Source organism: Lithobates pipiens, unplaced genomic scaffold (assembly GCF_037356315.1).
Source record: "Lithobates pipiens isolate NorthernLeopardFrog02 unplaced genomic scaffold, aLitPip1_a1.2 Scaffold_3, whole genome shotgun sequence".
In the NCBI taxonomy this organism is placed as follows: Eukaryota; Metazoa; Chordata; class Amphibia; order Anura; family Ranidae; genus Lithobates; species Lithobates pipiens.
In genome coordinates, this window is record NW_027507790.1 from 101,407,297 (window position 1) to 101,429,781 (window position 22,485).

Here is a 22,485-nt window from a genome sequence, read left to right on the forward strand (position 1 = left end):
ATTGAAGAGTCCGTAGCTAAGACTGTTTAAAGGTGACAGTGTGTCAAAAGGGTAGAGGGGGCCCAGAGAGGTTTAAGAGGCAAGGAGACCTTGAAGCGAGAGTGTAGAGATGATTCCACACAAGGCATAGCAAGTTTATGTAACACCTATGGCTTTGTCAAGGAGCCACTGGGAGTGGCAAAAAGGATATAGAGTCTATTCCCGCTTTTGGGTGGAGAGGACATTTCTCATGTAGTTCCACCATTTAGGCAGGAATTGAGAAGGTGCAGATTTCATTTCGCAACAAGCTTTTCATTTGCATAGATACAGTGGATAGCCGATTAGACATCAGTGATAGTATGAATAAGAGAAGAGTTCAATTTTTTAATGATGGATCATCTTGCAGCAAGTAGGCAGACATGCATCCACTTTGTCAGCAAGTTGCAATTTTGGTGCAAGGCTTACCGATTGGGCATCAAAAGATCAATAATAGAAGAAAAGGGTCACATGGTGGTAGAGTACAGTTGGTTACATTTGATTCCGCTAAGGTTTTGTTAAACAAAGAGCAAAGATGGCTGAGATTGAGGTGTTGTTGCGGTTCAGAAGGGTATGAAGAAAATTGGGTTTTATGTTTTGCATCTTGGAAATTGTTTCCAAAAACCAGTGATTTGAAATGGAAAATCGGCATAGGTGGAAGATTATATTTTTGAGAAATACAGTAGTTTGAAAAGATTTTGGATGGTAAGACCCTTCTGTGAACAGGGTTTGCAGCCCTAGGAGGTTAGTTCTTTGGTAGACACTTGGATTCCTCTGTACAGGATAGTTGATAGTTGATTACCTTGTATGTTAGTGGACAGGTCAAGGAAACCGGTGGATAGGATCTGGAAGCTATGCTATTCATTTCAGAGATTTCTGTACTTTTCTTATTATGGTGCATTTGAACTCTGCATAACCCTTTAACTCTGGAGAAATAACTGCAGTAAAATAGGCTGTCACATATTCTGAGAGAAATTAAAAAACAGACAAGCCTGTCATAACTGTCATTTAATGTGATGTTTGTCCTTTCCAATCTGCATCAAATCATTATGCAAAACACAAACACATTTCCAGTTATGCATTTGGTTAATAATCTAATTTTATTTCTGGCAGGTCAGTCACCATCCGCCAGCAGCTGCACATCATGTTTATTCCAAGAATGGATGGACTCTATGGCAAGAAATTACCATTGCCAGTAAATTCAGGGGCAAATATCTCTCAATTATGCCATTAGGTAAGGCACAGTGAAAACTGGGTTTGATTTTGTGTGACCTGAAAAAGGCTTTGTGAGAAGTAACAAATTTAAAGACTGATAGTATACATTGCTAAAGAAAAGTTCTACAAATGGATCTTAAATATCAATCTGTGTGTCTTTATTCAGGGGATATTCATCTGGACTTCCCCTCCAGTGGGAACCACTACGTTTGGAAGAAAGTCACATCAACTGTCCATAATATCATTGTGGGCAAGCTCTGGATAGATCAGGTCAGTTTACTATTTATCTAAACCAGGGGTTGACAAATTTGCTTGGAATCTAGGAGTCAGCTTAAAAAGTTAGGAGCCAGGTCCGTGACGGCGATCCGGACCTGTCCCTGGCCTGACATGGAGACGAGTGAGGGGAAGATAGCAGCAACGTCGGCGCCCCCCCCCGTCCCCCCCGTCCCCCCCCCCCGTCTCCAAGTCATTGCCCATAGCTCTTAGAGGGACATTTTATTTATTTTTTTCAAATGACAATTTTTTTTTCAATTGCATTTTAGTGTAAATATGAGATCCGAGGTCTCTCTGACCCCAGATCTCATATTTAAGAGGACCTGTCATGCTTTTTCTATTACAAGGGATTTTTACATTCCTTGTAATAAGAATAAAAGTGACACAACATTTTTTTTAAAAGAACAGTGGGAAAAAAAAAAAAAAGTTAAAATAAGAAGAAAAAATAATAATTTTTAAACGCGCCCTGTCCTGCCCGCATATAAAATCTGTGTTCGAACCACACATAGGAGGTAGCGCCGTGATCGGTAGAGCGAGAGCAATAATTCTAGCCCCAGACCTCCTCTGTAACTCAAAACGTGCAACCTGTAGAATTTTTTTAAACGTCGCCTATGGAGATTTTAAAGGGTAAAAGTTTGTCGCCATTCCATGAGCGGGTGCAATTTTGAAGCGTGACATGTTGGGTATCAATTTACTCGGCGTAACATTATCTTTCACAATATAAAAAATAATTGGGCTAACTTTACTGTTGTCTTATTTTTTTATTAACTAAATTATTTTTCCCAACAAAAGTGCGCTTGTAAGTCCGCTGCACAAATACGGTGTGACAGACAGTATTGCAACAACCACCATTTTATTCTCTAGGGTGTTAGAATAAAAAATATATATAATGTTTAGGGGGTTCTAAATAAAGGGAAGAAAAGGCAGGTAATATAAAACACTCAGAGGAAGCTTCATTAACATTGCTGGTTTGTCATACCAACGGCGACCACAAGAGGGCGCCAGATTCCATAAGGAATCATAGGACCGCAGAAGGCCTCAAAGCCGCGGCCTAAATTTTCGGCCGCCGGCGGAACGGCCCGACGCGATCACGCTGGGGGGGTCCACAGAGACAGGATACCCCCAGCTGTGCTGCCCCAGGCGCGAGGTCGCTATTTCTAGTCGCCAATGCGACCTGGCGCCCGGGTTTTGTCGAGCCCTGATCTAAACATTTTAAGTAAGAATTTGTTTACTATTTAACTTGTATTAAACACTCAATGGCGTTGATTTACTAACTGCAAATAAACATGCACTTTGCAAGTACAGTTGCATTCTGCAAGCAAACTTGCTCCAGAGCTCAGTTAATGAGGTGGATCTCTGTGGCTTCCATTATCCAATCATGCGCAGGCAAAAATGCTGTTTTTTTTCTCCTCCTTGACCTTCAAAATGTAGTGGTGCCATACTGTGGCTAGTGGGAGTAGAAAATTATTTTGGCATCATTAGTTGGTAAGAGTAAAATATGCCCCAGGGTTGGTCAGCGGGAGTAAACAACTACCTATCACCTCTGTTGAGTGAGAGGAGGAATAATGTCCCATTGTTGTATTCAGTGGGTGTAATGATGCTTCATTGATGGCATCTGCCCATTAATGTCAATGGAAAAAACGTGAACCATTTTTGGTGTAGGAGAGAGGAATAGTTCCCCAAGAGCTGGTTAAAGGCATTGGACACGTGGGACACAATTTGGGGAGCACCATTATAAAGGATAAAGGGAAATCCTTATTAAAACATAACTTTGTTTATGTGACATGAAGACTAAATGGGAACATATATGTAAATTGTAATGCCGCGTACACATGACCGGACTTAGGTCCGACAGACTTTCGACGGAGTTCTGACGGAGTTCTGACAGAGTTCTGACGGACTTTCCGAATGAACGGACTTGGCCACACACAATCACACCAAAGTCCGACGGATTCGAATGTGATGACGTATGACCAGACTAGAATAAGGAAGTTCATAGCCAGTAGCCAATAGCTGCCCTCGCATTGGTTTTTGTCCGTCGGACTAGCACACACATGAGTGGATTTCTCGGTAGAAACTGGGTCCGGCGGAGTTCTTTCGGAAAAATTTGAAACATGTTCCATTTCTAAAGTCTGTCAGACTTTTGCGAATCAAAAGTCCGCTGCAGCCCATACACGATCAAATAGTCTGCCGGAATCATTCCGTCAGACTTTTGATGTTGAAAAGTCCGGTCGTGTGTACGCGGCATAACAGAAGTCTTTCACATACAGTATCTCCCAAAAGTGAGTACACCCCTCACATTTTTATAAATATTTTATTATATCTTTTCATGTGACAACACTGAAGAAATTACGCTTTGCTACAATGTGAAGTAGTGATTGTACAGCTTGTATAACAGTGTACATTTTCTGTCCCCTCAAAATAACTCAACACACAGCCATTAATTGTAGCAAAGTGTAATTTCTTCAGTGTTGTCATATGAAAAGATATAATAAAATATTTACAAAAATGTGAGGGATGTACTCACTTTTGTAAGATACTGTATGTATCAGAATTACACAAATTAATTTGTGTAATTTGATAATGCCTTTGCAATCCTTAGTGGAGGTTTTAGATACAGGCAGTGCATAGGACTCATATCTCATATAAATATATTCAAATACACGTGGCTGTGTGAGCGGAGCACTATATTTTAAAAGTGACAGCGGGTGCGGGGGGACTGGACCCCCCCCCCGCTGTCACAGGTTGGGGGATCGGGGGGTGCAGACCTTGAGCATGTTACATATTACACCCTAAATATGATTGTGTTGTGTAAGGTTCCAAAAGGTGAACAAAATTCCCATGCAATCTTACAAAAAAAAACAAATCTGATCTATTCAACACAATGGGGATTGGATTAAATATAATTTGGGTTCAAACTTGTGGCCCTATCAATGTCTTTAAGAAAGGTAGATATTTCATGCCATCTGTCACGCAACAATAACAGCAGAATTGCACGACATTTGAAGTGTCATAAGAAATGAATGGCATCCAAAAGCGTGCATTACATTTTACAGTGATTTTCCTGCTATTAGCTGTGGGCAGAATCACGTTGATTGTGCTGGCGATCCCAAATCTAGTTTTCATACTACTGTATTTGCTGGCGTATAAGACTACCTTTTACACTTAAAAAAAATTCCCAAAAATTGGGGGTCGTCTTATACGCCGGGTATACAGGTATACAATGCTGCCCGATGGATGTCAGCCCCCAAATGTCTGCTAATACTGTATGTGGCTTCAGCAACAAACAGTATACGCCGTTCAGCCAATCCCGGTGAGCGATGTATTCTATTAATGAATACAGAGCCTGCTTGGATTGGAGTAACAACCACTGCCAATCCGAGCAGGCTACATAGAGTAGCCTGCTCGGATTGGCTTTGAGAGAGAGAGAGAGAGGCAAGGGCTGATGATGCTACAGCCTCTGCCAATCCAAGCAGGCATTGTATTCATTAAAATAATACACCGCTCACCATACTTCCCTGGGTAAATCCATTCACTGATCTCCTACTACTATACATCCTGCTATTTGCCTTTGAGGTCTCAGGCACCCAAGAGGGACAGGTAAATCTGGGACATATGACAGGGGGGTTATTAAATGCATTTTGGTGGACAATTCCCATAGAATGTAACCCAAAAGTGGTATAGGTTTGGTTAGTGAAAAATTCTACTTTCCAGAGTTGTGGCATTCAATAGATCTCTGTTTGTGTTATTATTGTTTGATTTACTTTATGAGATAACACAGCATGGCGGATGAGTAGTTGGCATTCTTGCTTTGTATTTTTTAATCGTCCTAATGTTTTTTTAAAATGGTGTTGCCTCAGAAGGGGGGTAGTTTTATACCGCGAGTATTGCCCAAAACCTATGTTTTCACTTGAAAAATAGGGGGTCGTCTTATACGCCCAGTCGTCTTATACGCCGGCAAATACGGTACGTATAAAATATGTAGAATAACGTCACATAAAATAGTTTCACAGATATTCCTTAGGAGCGCTACCAAAATTCACTCACTTTGGGACACTGGCCAGGCGCAATGTGAAGAAAACATCCGTTCCTTGCTGCATAAACCATACAGCTGGTTCTTGAACATGGGCTGTTTAGCTGCCACAACCGATTGCCTTCTAAGATGTAGCGGATAGCTAAGACATGATGACTTTCTCAACTTGAAATAAACGAATAGAGCAGCTTTCACAGTAAAGAAGATCAATTGCTATGGTTGTCAAATGCTGTGTGCTTGACTTTTTTTTTTTTCTTTTTTCTTGTTGTTATTTTCTTTCATTTTTAGCATACACTGTTCATTTATTATCTCTTTTCTTTCTATATAGTCTGGAGATATTGAAATTACAAACTATAAAACCAAGGATAAATGCCAAATGAAATTCACCCCATACAGCTACTTCTCAAGGGACATTGCAAGAAAGGTATTGTAACGAAATATATGCTGTGAGAATCATGTACAGTATACATTTTGTGGAATTTATGTATCTTAACCACTTAAAAGACTAGGCTTGTTTCTGATTAGGGATGAGCCGAACACCCCCCGGTTCGGTTCGCACCAGAACTTTTGAACGGACCCCAAATTCGTACGAACTTTAGAACCCCATTGAAGTCTATGGGACTCGAACGTTCGAAATTAAAAGTGCTAATTTTAACGGCTAATATGCAAGATACTGTCCTAAAAAGGGTTTGGGGACCTGGCTTCTGCCCCAGGGGACATGGGTCAATGCCTAAAATGTTTTTAAAAATGGCCGTTTTGGCGGGAGCACTGATTTTAATGACGATTAAATAAAAAAATAAAAAAGTTAAATATTCCTTTAAATATGGTGCCTGGGGGGGTGTCTGTAGTATGCCTGTGAAGTGCCACGTGTTTCCCATGTTTAGAACAGTCCCTGAACAAAATGACATTAAACGGAAATAACATCATTTAAAACTGCTTGCGGTTTTAATGTTATATCTGGTTCCTGCAATATGGTTGAAAATCATTGAGAAAATTGGCATGGGTAGCCCTCCCTGCCCATTACCAGCCCCTTTGGGTCTTGTACGCATATTAAGGGGAACCCAGTACCCAGGTTAAAAAAAGGAAATGCGTGTGGCCCCCAGGCCCTATATACTCAGAACAGCAGTATACAGGCGGTGCAAACAAGACAGGGACTGTGTAGGTTTGTTGTGTTAAGTTGAATCTGTTTGTAATTTTCAACTGGTACATTTTTAAAGTGTAGCTCCAGTCAAAAAAACTATTTTTAAGCTTTTTGGAAAACATAGGGAAGGGTTATCACCCCTGTATAATTTGTTTTGTCGTCCATCTTTTTTCATCTCACTTGCTGTTGTCTCCTTTCGTTTGCAAGTAGGAGATGTTTGTAAGTTGGATGTTTGAAAGTAGGGGCCTGCCCTATATGCTCTGCAGAAATGGCGGAACAAGGTGTTGGTTTTGCCACAACATTGTAAGCCCTCAAAGTGACTCTTGGTGGGCACTGGAGCGCCCTGCTGTGAACGATTATATCAAGAATTGTAATTACATGCCATTGTTGAACAGTGGTAGAAAAATTGACCTTTGGTGGTTGTGGTGCTGGTGCCACAACACTATAAGTCCTCACAGTTACTCTGGGTGGGCACAGGAACGGGCCCTCCTGTGAAATATTATATCAAGAATTGTAATTACATGTCCCTGTTAAACAGGGGCATAAAAATTGGGCCTTAGGCACTGGTGCTGGTGCCACGACACTGCAACCTCTCCCATATACTCTAGTTTTATTGCAGGAATTAGCCCTGCTGCAAAGCATTGCATCAAAAATTGTAATTAAACGCCCCTGTTAAACAGGGGCAGAAAAATTGGGCCTTAGGCACTGGTGCTGGTGCCACCACACTGCAACCTCTCCCATATACTCTATTTTTTATTGCAGGATTAAGCCCTGCTGCAAAGCATTGCATCAAAAATTGTACTTAAACGCCCCTGTTAAACAGGGGCAGAAAAATTGGGCCTTAGGCACTGGTGCTGGTGCCACCACACTGCAACCTCTCCCATATACTCTATTTTTATTGCAGGAATTAGCCCTGCTGCAAAGCATTGCATCAAAAATTGTAATTAAACGCCCCTGTTAAACAGGGGCAGAAAAATTGGGCTGATGGCATCACCCAGAACCAGAAATGTTCTTCCAACATATCAGCGGAGGAGGAAGAGGATAGACAATCAACATAACAGGACAGTCACTCAGCATCAGCATAGGCAGTCTTGAAGGGATGTGATATTTCAAAAAAAATTATTCGGTTACATCAGCTTCAGGTGCTTGGTAGCTGTGGGTGATCCAAGACTGATTCATCTTGATGAAGGTCAGTCGATCAACTGATTCGGTGGACAGGCGCACCCTGTGATCGGTAACAAAGCCACCAGCAGCACTGAAGGTGCGTTCCGAAAGAACGCTGGATGCAGGACAGGCCAGTAGCTCAATTGCATACTGTGCAAGCTCTGGCTAGTGATCCATCCTCAAGACCCAGTAAGCCAGAGGATTTTCGGTGGGAAAGGTGTCCAAGTTTGACCTTGCCCCTAGGTATTCCTGCACCATGTAAATCAGACGCTGGCGATGGTTGCTGGAACCGATCATACCTTGGGGCTGCAGGCTAAAAAATTGTCTGAAAGCATCAGTCAGACGGCCACCTTCTCCACTTCTCCTTCTGACCGATGCCTCAGCAACACGTTGTCCAGGACCAGGAGTTTGTAACCTCCCAGTCTCTGGGAACACGTTGCACAGACCTTTCTGCAAGGCCTCCTGGAGATGTCTCATCCTCTGCTCCCTCTGCGATGGCAAGATAAGGTTGGCAACCTTACCCTTGTACCGTGGATCAAGGAGAGTGGCCAGCCAGTAATGGCCCCTCTCCTTGATCCGAAGAATACGAGGATCCTTCCGCAGGCTTTGCAGGATCAGGGAGGCCATGCAGTGTAGGTTAGCTAAGGCATTCGGTCCGGAGTCCTCTGGGACACTAAGGACAACATGATCCGCAGCTACCTCCTCCCAGCCACGTACAAGTCCACGTGTTTCTTGGGACTGTAAATCATCCCTACAAGACTGCTGCTGCTGATGCTGAGTGCCAGCCTCCACCTCCATGCTGACACAATCATCCTCCTCCTCCTCTTCCTCCTCCTCATCCTCTTCCTGTGTGATGGGTGGCACAGCAGGAACACTGTCTGGATAAAGGGGGCCTTGAGAGGCAAGGAAGTCCTCCTCTTCCTGCCTCTGTTCTGCCTCAAGTGCCCTGTCCATTATTCCACGCAGCGTATGCTCCAAGAGGTGGACAAGAGGTACAGTGTCACTGATGCATGCACTGTCAATGCTCACCATCCTTGTGGCCTCCTCAAACGGTGATAGGACAGTGCATGCATCCCTGATCATGCCCTACTGGCATGGTGAGAAAAAACCGAGCTCCCCTGACCCTGTCCTGGTGCCGTAGTCGCACAGGTACTCATTGATGGCCCTCTGCTGCGTGTGCAGCCGCTGCAGCATGGCCAACGTTGAGTTCCACCTGGTGGGCATGTCACATATAAGGCGGTTCTTGGGCAAGTTCAACTCCTTTTGGAGCTCAGCCAGCCGAGCACAGGCATTAAATGATCGGCGGAAATGCACACAGACTTTCCTGGCCTGCTTCAGGACATCCTGTAAGCCGGGGTACCTGCCCAAGAACCGCTGCACCACCAGGTTAAGGACAAGAGCTACACAGGGCACATGGGTCAGTTGTCCCTGTCGGAGGGCGGAGAGGAGGTTGGTGCCATTGTCGCAAACCACCATTCCTGGCTTAAGCTGGCGTGGCGTCAACCACCTCTCGGCCTGCCCCTGCAGAGCTGACAAAACATCCGCCCCAGTGTGGCTCCTGTCCCCCAAACAAACCAGCGCAAGCACGGCATGGCATCGTTTTGCCTGCGTACTTGCGTAGCCCCTGGAACGCCTACGGAGCACCGCTGGTCCTGAGGACAGAGCACTGGAAGAGGCCATGGAGGAAGAAGAAGAGGAGGGGGTGGAGGAGAGAGGTGTGTCACAACCAATAGTAGCATTTTGGAGGCGTGGTGGTGGAACAACCTCCAACACTACTGCACCTTGTCCTGCATCCTTCCCAGCTGCCAGAAGAGTGACCCAATGGGCCGTGAAAGACAGGTAACGTCCCTGTCCATGCCTTCTGGACCATGAGTCAGCGGTAATATGCACCTTACCGCTGACCACCCTGTCCAGCGAGGCAAGGACATTGCCTTCCACATGCCGGTAGAGAGCCGGAATCGCCTTCCGTGAGAAAAAGTGGCGTTTGGGGACCTGCCACTGAGGAACCGCACATTGTACAAACTCACGGAAGGGGGCCGAGTCTACCAACTGAAAAGGCAGCAGTTGAAGTGCTAGCAATTTAGCCAAGCTAGCATTCAACCGCTGGGCATGTAGATGGCTGGGAGTGAACTTCTTTCGCCGGTCCAGCAGCTGGGGCAGGGACATTTGCCTGCTATATTCGGACGTGGGTGTACTGCTAGCAGAGTGCCCGGAAGCACTTGGCTGTGACACACTTAATTCTACACCTTCATTCCTCTCAGAGCAGGTTTCAGAGAGGACTGAAGGTCTAGTGGGGTTGGAGATGCCAGCTGATGAGGAGCAAGGAGCGGTCCGCTTTGTTCTTTGGTGTGGGTCTTTGAGGTACGCTTGCCAACGAGCTGCATGGCAGGTCAACATATGTCTGGTCAAGCATGTGGTGCCCAAGCGGCTGATGTTTTGGCCACGCGAGATACGCTTGAGACATATGTTGCAAATAGCAGCGGTTCGATCTGATGCACTCATCTCAAAAAAGGCCCACACCAAAGAACTTTTAGAATAACGCGCAGAGGCAGCGCCCTGCACAGGCGGAGCTCTGCGGTGTGATTCAGTCGGTGTGCTGGCCCCCGGAGGGCATCCTGCCTCGTTGGACATGTGCCTCCTCCTCCTCCTCCTCCTCCTCTCTCCTACCAGGCACCCACGTGGAGTCAGTGCCCTCATCATCCCCTCCCTCTTCATCGCTGTAGCAAACCTGGCAATATGCTGCAGCTTGTGGAACATGACTGCCAGATTGCTGTCCTTCTTGAGCATCCCCTCTCTCTGCATTCACGCTACTGCCTTCCTCTAGCTGAGTGTCATCATCAGAGCCTACAAAACACTGGGCATCCTCCTGGAGCATGTACCCAACACTGTGCTCAAAGAGTTCAGGAGACTCCTCAGGAGGACGTGGTGGGTCTAGGGAAGGAGTCACTGATGATGACATTGAGAGGAGGGAAGACGATGCGTTGGCTGCTGCTTTGCTACTACTCTGAGACTGGGTGAGAGAGGATGAGGAGGATGAAGAGGGCTTGGTCATCCACTCTACCAAGTCGTTGGCATGTTGCGGTTCAACATGTCCAGCTGCCGAAAAGAAGGACAAGCATGTCCCATGGCCACGTGCTGATGACAATGCACCGTGTCCACGACCAGCACTGTTGTCTCTAGACACAGAGCCTGCTTGCCCTCTTTTATCGGCTCGCGCCTGTCTGCCTCTCCTTGCTGGCCTTCCAGACATGGTAATGGCCTGAAGGGAGTTGGGTAAAACAGCAGTTGGGTAGTGTATATTGTGCTGGAGGCACACAACACCCACTAACTCCTGCAGATGCCTTTATTATAGAACACCAGAGATAAAGGGGTATACTGTAATGGAGTCACACAACTCCCACTAAGCCCTGCAGATGGCTCTATTAGAGAACAGCAATAAAGGGTAGATACAGGTGTATATTGTGCTGGTTATAGAACACCAGAGATAAAGGGGTATATACAGATGTATACTGTGCTGTGCTGGAGGCACACACAACTTCCAATAACTCCTGCAGATGGCAGATGGCTCAAATAGAGAAGAGCTATGTAGGTGGATATAGCGGTGGGTACTGGGTACAGAGCACGCAGACAGCACGCACAAGCTCCTAACACTACTGACTGCAAGCTCTATTATTAAAGATAGATCACTAGCTATATAGGTAAGCTGAATATAGCGGTGTATACTGCGGTCAGGGCACGCAGACAACAACCACTACAGAAGAGCAAGATCGAAAATCGGCCAGTAACGATCGGTGTATACTGTGTTGAAGGTACACAGAACACCCACTAACTGCTTCAGACGCCAACACACTACACAAGGCCGCCGCGCTGGCCGCCTTATATAGTGTGGGGCGTTTACTACACAGCCTGAGCTATGATTGGCCACAGGCATCCTGCCTGTGGCCAATCATGGCTCTCCTCGCTGCTGGCGCTGTGATTGGCCAAGCATGCGGGGTCACAGTGCATGCTTGGCCAATCATGAGTCAGCAATGCACTGCGATGACGCAGTGCATTGTGGGCCGTGAGCGCCACACGAATTTGGCGCGAACGGCCCATAACGTTCGGAATTCGCCGAACGGGCGAATAGCCGATGTTCGAGTCGAACGTATGTTCGAATCGAACGCGAAGCTCATCCCTATTTCTGATACTTCTCACATACATGTAAAAATCTTTGCTAGTAAATTACTTAGAACCCCAATGCATTTTATATTTTTTAAAGCAGAGGCTTTTGTAGAGAAAAAAAATGGTTGGTGTCCCAATTTATTATTTTCTTTTTTATGTCACGTATTTGCACAGCGGTTTTTAAATTTTTTGGGAAAAAATACACAAAAACACAATATAATACCCAGTTGTTTAGTAAAATATAAAAAGATGATGTTACACAGAGTAAAGAGATACCAAACCTGTCTTGCTCTAAAATTACGCATGCTCAGGGATCAGTGATAAAGGACCTAAATTATATTATCCATAGACTACGCTTGAAAAACCTTTACAGATTACCATTTTAGATATACAGAGGTGGTCTGGTGCTAGAATTATTGCTCTCGATCTGACGTTCTCAGTGATACCTTACATGTGTAGTGCAATCGCACCAGATATCCCCATATAATAGTAGATTTCTAACTATAACAAGGTGACCTGGTTGACACAGCTAACAAAGAGATAACAGTTTTTCGAATTCCTATTATCTTAATCCTAATACACAGAGTGCCTGGGGCTTTTTATCCCTTTCTGTTATATAGGCTGTGCTCCAAGCACAGCCAGAAAACTGACCACACTGGAAAGAATGCACTAGTGTGGTTAGTATGAAATGGGAAAGCAGGGGACTGATAAGCAGGGGCGGACTGACAACTCATGGGGCCCCTGGGCAATAGGAGATTATGGGGCCCCCAGGCAATCAGATTATGGGCCACAGTATACACACACACACACAGTATACAATCACACAGTATACACATACATGTACACACAGTATACACGGACATACACAGACATGTTTCTATTGGCTGAGAAGGTACTGGAGAGGTGGGGCAGCTATAATCTCAGGATTTTTAGACCAAAAGGATGTCGGTAAGGGACATTTCAGAGATAGATGTCCCTGGTTTTATTGAGGCTGGCAACCCTGATGGGGCCCCCGGGCAGTGCACGAGTGGCCAAATGATCAGTCCGCCCCTGCTGATAAGGCCGTACACACGATCGGACTTTTTGAAAACAAACATGCAAATTAGCTGTTTTAAGGCAACATCCGACCGTGTGTACGCTCCATCGGTTTTCATCGGACAAATGTAAGCTGTGCGAACAGACAATTTTTTCGACAACATAAGTCCGATGGAGCAAAGTCCGATCGTGTGTACAGAAAACCATCGGACTTTACAAACACGCATGCTCAAAACCAATGCAAAAGATCAGACAACAATACAGAAGTTGACCAAAGGTGGCGGTTAAAGTGCAGAAAAACCACGTGATTTGCTAAAAAGTTGGCTGAAAAGTCCGATCATGTGTATGCTTAACAAGTTCAAGGCCAACGCCCTTTGTACAGAAATCCACGGAAAGGTTTGTTTAAAGTCGGATCGTGCGTATGAGGCTATAGGATTACCAGGTATATTACACAAGCAAGCAATACAAAGAGAACAGGATACTTTTTAACACAAGAACATGGTAAAATAACATATCAGGAATCTGAAATGTTACGGTAACATACACTTAAATGCCACCTCCGCAGTATCACATACCTTTCCTTGGCTTCCTGCATCTCAGAGTAACTGCTTGGCATCAAGGAAGCAAGAGACAACACAGGGCCAATCACCAATGCAGTCACATGGGAAGAAGAATGAAATGCTCCTGTATTTGTACATGTACCATTGTATAACTACCATTTATTTTCTGAATGAAGCCTATGGCAATTAATGTAAATGTACTGCTGTAGAGGGGGCACTAAAGCGAAACCTATTGCTTCTGCATGGCCCAGCACAGGATTGTTTTAGGATTAGTTGCAGTAGGTATTTAGGCCCATTCAAGCTAATGAAAGAAAATTGTGTTGCTAAAAGCTTTCTTTATAAAAACCTAGTACATATACAGTATGCTACTTATTTGGTAGAGCTGCTTTAATGATGAGAACAGTTAAATAATGTTTAAATCTAAATTGACCATAATGACATAATACACAATACAATACTGTCAGATAAACAACCTTGTCTGTAAAAAACACATTCATTTAGGGGTCCTGTGGCTCTAAAACCTATATATCTAAAGAAATAAATCCACTACTCCTGCCCAGCATTTAGAACAGTGAAAGTTTAAATTGCTCCAGCTTGTTGTTCCTTCTTTTCTTTTTAGCTATTAGCTACGCTGTCAGTCATGGTGATGCAATGGAAGCATGGCAAGCACTCACTTGCAGGGATCTTACCCTAAATAAGCATCAATTCAAAGGGATTTTTAAAAGATCAGGTTACTTGTATAAGGCCGCGTACACACGGGCGGACTGTTCGCCCAACCTTGTTCGGCAAACAGTTTCATCAAACAGTCCGCTCAAAATTTGCATGAGCGGACTTGCCCACACACGAGCGGACTGTTTGACGAACAAGGTTGGGCAAACAGTTCGCTCAACTTTTGAAATGAACGGACTCGCCCACGTAAGGCGGAGGCAAATCCGCCCATTTCGAGCGCGTGTACAGGTAGGCGGGGCCCGCGAAGGAGACGTCGCGGGCTCCGCCGCCTGAAATGGGCTTAAAGGGGAACCCCAACGCCGAAAAAAATCGGCGTGGGGGTTCCCCCCAAGTCCACACCAGACCCTTGTCCGAGCACGCTACCCGGCCGGCCAGGAAAGGGGGGCGAGCGAGCGCGCCCCCCCCTCCTGAGCCGTACCAGGCCGCGTGCCCTCAACATGGGGGGTGCCTTGGGGAAGGGGGGGCTGCGCGGCCCCCCCACCCCAAAGCACCTTGTCCCCATGTTGATGAGGACAAGGGCCTCTTCCCGACAACCCTGGCCGTTGGTTGTCGGGGTCTGCGGGCGGGGGGCTTATCGGAATCCGGGAGCCCCCTTTAAGAAGGGGGCCCCGGATACCGGCCTCCCACCCTATGTGAATGAGTATGGGGTACAATGTACCCCTACCCATTCACCTGTGAACTAAAGTACAATAAAAAACACAACACAGAGAAAAAATATTTTATTGCACAGCTCCGGGGGTCTTCGGGGGTCTTCTCGCCGGACTCCTCCGCTATGTGTGTGTAGCTCTTTTGCTAGCGGAGGAGTCCGGCTTTCTTCCTCCCCGCCGCCGGCCTCTTCTCCCGACTTCGGGGGTCTTGTCCCCCTCTTCGGTTCTTCTGCCGGGCCACCGCGCCTGGTCCGGTGGCCCGGTCTTCTGTCGCCGTCTTCCGTTCTTCTGTCGCCGCCTTCGGTTCTTCTGCCGGGCCACCGCGCCTTCTTGTAGCTCTTTTACAGGCGGTGGCCCGGTCTTCTGTCGCCGCTGTCGTCGCCGCCGCCGCCGCCTTCCGTTCTTGTTCTTCTTCTTGTTCTTCTTCTTCTCCTGGAGATGTTGACTCGACGAGCTCTCCGGCCGGAATGCCAGAGCCGCGCTGTGCGGTCACTTATATAGTGACAATGGGGCGGTGTCACATGGTATATGTCACATGGGTTGGTCACATGGTGACCCCGCCCCCTTACGATGTCATAGTCCCCATGTGACATCAACCCATGTGACCAACCCATGTGACATATACCATGTGACACCGCCCCATTGTCACTATATAAGTGACCGCACAGCGCGGCTCTGGCATTCCGGCCGGAGAGCTCGTCGAGTCAACATCTCCAGGAGAAGAAGAAGAACAAGAAGAAGAACAAGAACGGAAGGCGGCGGCGGCGGCGGCGGCGGCGACGACAGCGGCGACAGAAGACCGGGCCACCGCCTGTAAAAGAGCTACAAGAAGGCGCGGTGGCCCGGCAGAAGAACCGAAGGCGGCGACAGAAGAACGGAAGACGGCGACAGAAGACCGGGCCACCGGACCAGGCGCGGTGGCCCGGCAGAAGAACCGAAGAGGGGGACAAGACCCCCGAAGTCGGGAGAAGAGGCCGGCGGCGGGGAGGAAGAAAGCCGGACTCCTCCGCTAGCAAAAGAGCTACACACACATAGCGGAGGAGTCCGGCGAGAAGACCCCCGAAGACCCCCGGAGCTGTGCAATAAAATATTTTTTCTCTGTGTTGTGTTTTTTATTGTACTTTAGTTCACAGGTGAATGGGTAGGGGTACATTGTACCCCATACTCATTCACATAGGGTGGGAGGCCGGTATCCGGGGCCCCCTTCTTAAAGGGGGCTCCCGGATTCCGATAAGCCCCCCGCCCGCAGACCCCGACAACCAACGGCCAGGGTTGTCGGGAAGAGGCCCTTGTCCTCATCAACATGGGGACAAGGTGCTTTGGGGTGGGGGGGGCCGCGCGGCCCCCCCTTCCCCAAGGCACCCCCCATGTTGAGGGCACGCGGCCTGGTACGGCTCAGGAGGGGGGGCGCGCTCGCTCGCCCCCCTTTCCTGGCCGGCCGGGTAGCGTGCTCGGACAAGGGTCTGGTGTGGACTTGGGGGGAACCCCCACGCCGATTTTTTTCGGCGTTGGGGTTCCCCTTTAAGCCCATTCCAGGTGGCGGAGCCAGCGACGTCTCCTTCGCGGGCCCCGCCTACCTGTACACGCGCTCGAAATGGGCGGACTTTCCGAGCGGGAACAGTCCGCTCATTTCGAAAGTACAGCGGACAAGCACACACACGGGCGGACTGTTCGCTCAAACACAGTTTCAGCGGACAGTTTTTCGGAATTTCCGAAAGACTTTGTCCGTCCAACTGTCCGCTGAAACTGTCCGCTGAAAGCCCACACACGAGCGGACTGTCCGCCCAAACACTGTTCAGCGGACAAGGTTGGGCGAACAGTCCGCCCGTGTGTACGCGGCCTAATAGCAGTCCTCCTGCAGCAGGAAATGAAACAACATTTTAAATAGGTTATTTTGACAGATCTAAACCTTAGAGACTATAAAAAAGTATTTTAGCCCAGATTTGTATTTTTAAGACATAACTGCACCTAAAACAGAGTACATCTTGGGGTTTATTTACTAAAGCTGGAAAGTGCAAAATCAGGCTCACTTCTGCATAGAAACCAATCAGCTTCTTACCCCAGCTTGTTCAATTAAGCTTTGGTAATAAAACCTGGAAGCTCATTGGTTTCTATGCAGAAGTGAGCCTGATTTTGCACTTTCCAGCTTTAGTAAATAAACCCCATTGTGTTTTTTTTATTAAACAGCAGTCAAATGTGTGTTGAGGAAGACTGCTCTATGATTTGTCTGATTAGGTACAACTACATTTATTATAGTTTTACATGTCAGAACTGCCATTAGCTGCCATTATCCGTTTAGCAACCATATTCATGTGTAACACGCCAAGGTAACCACAGTAAGTAAGAGCTAATTTTAATGTAGCGGCAGGCTCCTGAAGAGCACACGCTATGTGTTTTTCAAAATTTAGCTTTACCCAAACTACAGTTTGGTTTAGGTCTATTTGCCTAAATTTGACTTCTGTGTCAGTCTGACTGGGCTGTGAGATGTTCAGCTTGGCCACAGGGAGGCGCTGTCTCTGGTGGCAGACGTGAAACTATGGTCTGGTTTGCGTTTAATTTACTCTCTCTCTGAGTCAGGTCAGTGGGAGTGGCCCTCTCGCTGTGCCCTCTGGGAGAGGATATTTAAGATGCGGACGTCACGTGGTTCGGGGTTCCGGTCCAGTATTCTGTGCTGGTTACATGGTCCTGGTCCTCCTGACTAGCCCCCAGGAAGGCTATGGCCTGGGGTGCGGATCCACCTGACTTTAATGCCTCGGGGCTGGCTAGCCCAAGGCAAGGGAACTAAGGAAGGATTCCAAGGTGGATGGGTGCTGTCTCCGGTTCGGGAGAGACTCATTGAACGTCGAGCATTCCAGGGAAGGACTCTTTAGAAGAACACCACCTACGGGTGGTTTTCTTAACAAGAGCCTGGAAGGGCTGAAGTAACTGAGAGAATCCTGTCTTGTGGATATTGGCAAGCAGGCTGAAAGATCCAGGTATCCTACAAGTGTTCTGCAACAACGTCTGTGATTAACACATTGTTCCTGAGTAAACACCTGGTTGGCTGCTAGGCCTTGTGAGAGAGGGACTGTCCAACCTGAGTGCTCATCCAGCTGCGAATGGCTATTCTCTGGATGCAGTCAAAGTAAGCAAGTTCTTTAACGTTTTTGGACTTTGACATTGAGAGTACCTGAACTTTCCTTTCCAACCCTCTGATCCCAAGTTGAAAGACTGTTCAATGGTTTGAGTGTTTGCAAATAAAATCCATTCAAGTGGATCTATTGTCAGTCTCAAGTTACCGGGTCATCTACTACGGGACATCCCCTAGATGTGAAACAAGCAGAACGAAAAGTAACGGTAAGCCCAAAAATAACCAGCAGCTCCTTCGGGGGTTAGTGCTACATTAATGAAAGGGGTGATTGTTTCTATAGCTTAAAAATAATTCAATAACAAGTAGAAAGTAATTACACATGTAAAATGGTTAAGGACTGCTGTTTTAGTAGGTTTATCATGAGAAATATTTAAATTGAATTTAAAAGAGAAGTATGGACTTAAAAAAACAAAAACCTAGATATACAAATGTGTGAAACAATCAGCGCCACCCTAAATGAATCAAGTGTAAAGTTGCAGCCGCTATACACTTTAAGTAAAATCACTACACTTAAAAAAATATATATATATATGTGTGTGTGTGTGTGTGTGTGTGTGTGTCTATGTGTACCAAAAGATGCACATACACACATACGCACACAGTGCAGCACTACTACAGTGATAATTCAATGCTATACTTAGTGCTATGTATACATTCAATAAAATTCTAATTCATAAAAAATTCATAATAAATGTCCCATAAATCAATATCAATCTTGATAGTAGTGCTCCAGGGGGACCATTCAGAGGTCGATACATGTGCAGAGGAGAGGAACTGAGCCTTTGACGTTGCACAGCCATGGTGGTGAGCGAGCGGACGCTCTCAATACATGTAACAATCAATTTTTTTGCTTTTATATCTAGTAAGTGTCCTCTTTTAGCAGTGTTTTAAATAAAAGTTTTATAGCAGAGAGCACTATGTCGGCTGTGTTTTTGATTAAACGAAACATGAGCCCATTGAAGTGGAGGAACAGCTGAATAATCTTGGAGATCAACCCTCTATCTGTGAGGGATACATTGGGTAGAGTGGAGATCGTGAAAGGGAGAAAGTGAACAGCTGAGTCCTGAGAGAAAGAAAAGACATTTGGGGAGTGAAAATAAAGAGTTCGTTTGCGTCTTCCTGACTCATCCTTGAGGTGAGCAGATTAAATAGCTGGTGGTGGTTTGCACAAGCAATAAGAATTATTGAGAAGCACGGTGATATGATAATAACACTGGAGCACTACTATCAAGATTAATATTGATTTATGGGGCATTTATTATACATTTTCTATGAATTAGAATTTTATTGCATGTATACATAGCACTAAGTATAACATTGAATTATCACTGTAGTAGCACTGCACTGTGTGTGTGTATGTGCGTCTTTTGGTACACATATATTTATTTATATATATATATATATATATATATATATATATATATATATATAAACCTTTATACTCACCTAGGTGAATACAGCATTGATCTGATGCTGCATCTGTACCCTGCCGGCTCTGCAGTGAGAACTGAGTGATCAAACATTGCTGATCGCTTACTTCTCCCCCTCTGTTCTGAGCAGAGAGTTGGGCTGTCAGTCATCAGCACTGTGCTCTGCCCCTCTAGTGCTCACTGGAGTGCTGGGCTGTGGAGGGGGCAGCAGGGACTAGCTCAGGCTCTAAGCGGATGAGTAAGAGGCTGAGTCAGGTGCAGATCCAAGCATCTGGGTGGATCCCGACTTTAAAGTCGGGATCTTTCCCAAGCCTGGACTGGCTGAATGACATCAGCCAACAGAGGACTTTTGCCCGCTGTGGACTGAAAACAGGTAATAGGAGTGCAGGACAAACTACACTCCTGTTACCAACAGGAGAAGTACAACCAAAATAGCTTTGGTTATACCTCGCCTTTAAAACATTTTAGACTAATGTGTTAAGCTAATAGTTCTTAGTTAGTCAAAGAGGCATACTTATGCTGCTAAAGTTGACATGGGAAATTATTACCTCTGGTCACAAAAGTGTTTCAGAACAGCTATGTAGGTGTAGTGAAATGATATCAAGCAGACTGATCAAGCACTGTGCAGTGAACCCCGGCAGGCATTAATACAGTTGCCCCATGCTGGTTGCTGCCTTGTAGAATAAAACATGTACATTCATTTCTCAGCAGTGTCCCTGTTTGCTTACTGTTAAAAGTGTGTGTTTTTCAGAACACGGCTTCTTGTAGACAGGGGAGGCCTGGCATTTAACAAGATCTTTCCTTCTGAATATATTGCTAAGGTTATAGTGTAACTGGATCAAGGAATTAATTTGGGAATTTAATAAATCCAACAAATGCCAGCCAATTGCTTTTGCTTTGTTCTGTTGCTTTTTTTAAGCTAAAGAATTATTTGTGGTCAGCAGAAATCAATATTGTTATTATTATTATTATTATACAAGATTTATATAGCGCCAACATATTGTGAAGAGCTTTACAACGTCAGGGCAAACAGTACAGTTACAATACAATCCATTAACCCCTAAGCTATAGACCCTATTAAAGGTGTGCTGGCCACAGTCTCACGCAGGTGGGCCCCAATTAGTGCCCTCCTTTGTCATTCTGTCACACTAAGGTTTGTGATTACAGCACAATGCGTGTCAACACATGCATCAATATTGTATTCCTTGAGTGACAGAATCCAATAAGTCTATATAGTGACATTTCTGAGATATTGACTACATAGAATGCAAGATACCTTATAATCCCTAAAAATCTATTTAGCTACAAAACACTCAGAACAGCAAAGATGTGAGACTATTAGAGAGATCAGGACAGTTTTCTCAGAGATACAGTGCCAGCTGCCACAAAAATATCTAAGGTAGGATCATGTGTGACCTCAACTGTCTAAAGGCTAGAAAAAGTTGATATTTACAATTAAGGATGAGCTCAGGCGCGTTCGCAACCGCACATGCAGAGCCGGCCAGGAAGTTGGCTCTGCACGTTCTGGTGGTAATTGGTTGCATCAGAGTTTTTTATGGGCTTCATAACAAAGGGGGTGAATACATACGCACATGCCAATTATCATTTTTTTGATTTCTGAAAAACAGTTTTTTGTATACCGTATTTGCCGGTGTATAAGACAACCCAGCATATAAGACAACCCCCTAATTGTACAGGTTTTTAAAATGTTTTGCCCGTACTCACCGTTTAAGATGACCCCCCCCCCATTCCGAGGCTTCCGACGCTTCATAGCCCTCTTCTTCGTTCTTGCTGGAGCCATTTCCTTCTTCCTTCTTGCTGGTGCTGGAGCCAATCACGGCGAGCAATGTATTCTATTAATGAATACAAAGCCTGCTTGGATTGGCAGAGGCTGTAACATCATCAGCCCGCGCCTCTCTGACTCTCAAAGCCAATCCGAGCAGGCTACTGTGTGTAGCCTGCTCGGTTTGGCAGAGATTGTTACTCCAATCCGAGCAGGCTCTGTATTCATTTGAATACATCGCTCACTGGGATTGGCTCAGCGGTATATACTGTATGTAGCCGAAGCTACATACAGTATTACCGGACATCCAGAAGGCATCCCAGCAGCGGACCCGGCGTATAAGACGACCCCTCCTTTTTGCCCAGTTTTTTAAGAGTAAAAGGTAATCTTATACGACGGAAAATACGGTATATTTTTCTAATTTTACTTCACTAACTTAGACTATTGTGTTCTGATCCATCACATATGTAGCGCCGGTACTCCTAAAGAGTACGTGCTATGTCTGTAAATTTAGTTTTTTCCCAAGACTGTAGTTGAGTTTTGGGGTTAATTGCTCTAAATTGTGGTTTTGGCATCAGTTTGGCTGGGCTTTACTAATGTTCTGCCTGGTCATAGGAGCAGTTAGCACCTTTGATAGGCATTGGAACGCAGTCTGGTTGGACGTATTGTGTACCAATCTCTCTCCCAGAGCCAATCAGTGGGTGCGTTTGTCTTGCTGTGCATTCTACTTAAGGTGCTGAAGTCACATGGTTCTGGGTTCCGGTCCAGAAGTATGTTCTGACTCCATGATCCTGGTCCTCCTGACCAGCCCCCAGAGGCCCTCATGGCCTGGGGTGCGGATCCATCTGTTTCCGAGCCTCGGAACTGGCTAGTCCGAGGCACAGTAACTGGAAGGATGATTCTAAAGTGGTCCGGTGCTGTCTCAAGTTTTGGAGATGCCCAGCAATTCGTCATGCAACCAGGAGAGGACTCTTCGGAAGAGGGCCACGTACGAGGCTGGCTGCTCGGTAAGAGCCTGGATGTTGAGCTGTATAGACACTAATTGAATCCACATTTCTTACGGTATCGCCGGACCGGCTGCAAGATACTGGTACTGTAAGAAGGTTCCTACTTTCATCCTTCGGTTACAACTAAGTTCCGGTGAGAGACTTTTTGTGTTCATCTAAAAG

General features: G+C 45.8%; 1 protein-coding gene across 2 annotated transcripts in view; it reads left to right on the forward strand.

Annotated features, from left to right (window-relative positions):
* Positions 1 to 22,485, forward strand: part of OSBP2 (oxysterol binding protein 2) — a 399,907-nt gene that overhangs the window by 356,797 nt on the left and 20,625 nt on the right. For both annotated transcript variants that reach the window (XM_077462100.1, XM_077462101.1), the window contains 3 exons: positions 1,129 to 1,249; positions 1,397 to 1,500; positions 5,865 to 5,960. In XM_077462100.1, the coding sequence (XP_077318226.1) occupies positions 1,129 to 1,249; positions 1,397 to 1,500; positions 5,865 to 5,960 (321 nt within the window). The remainder of the gene's footprint in view (positions 1 to 1,128; positions 1,250 to 1,396; positions 1,501 to 5,864; positions 5,961 to 22,485) is intronic.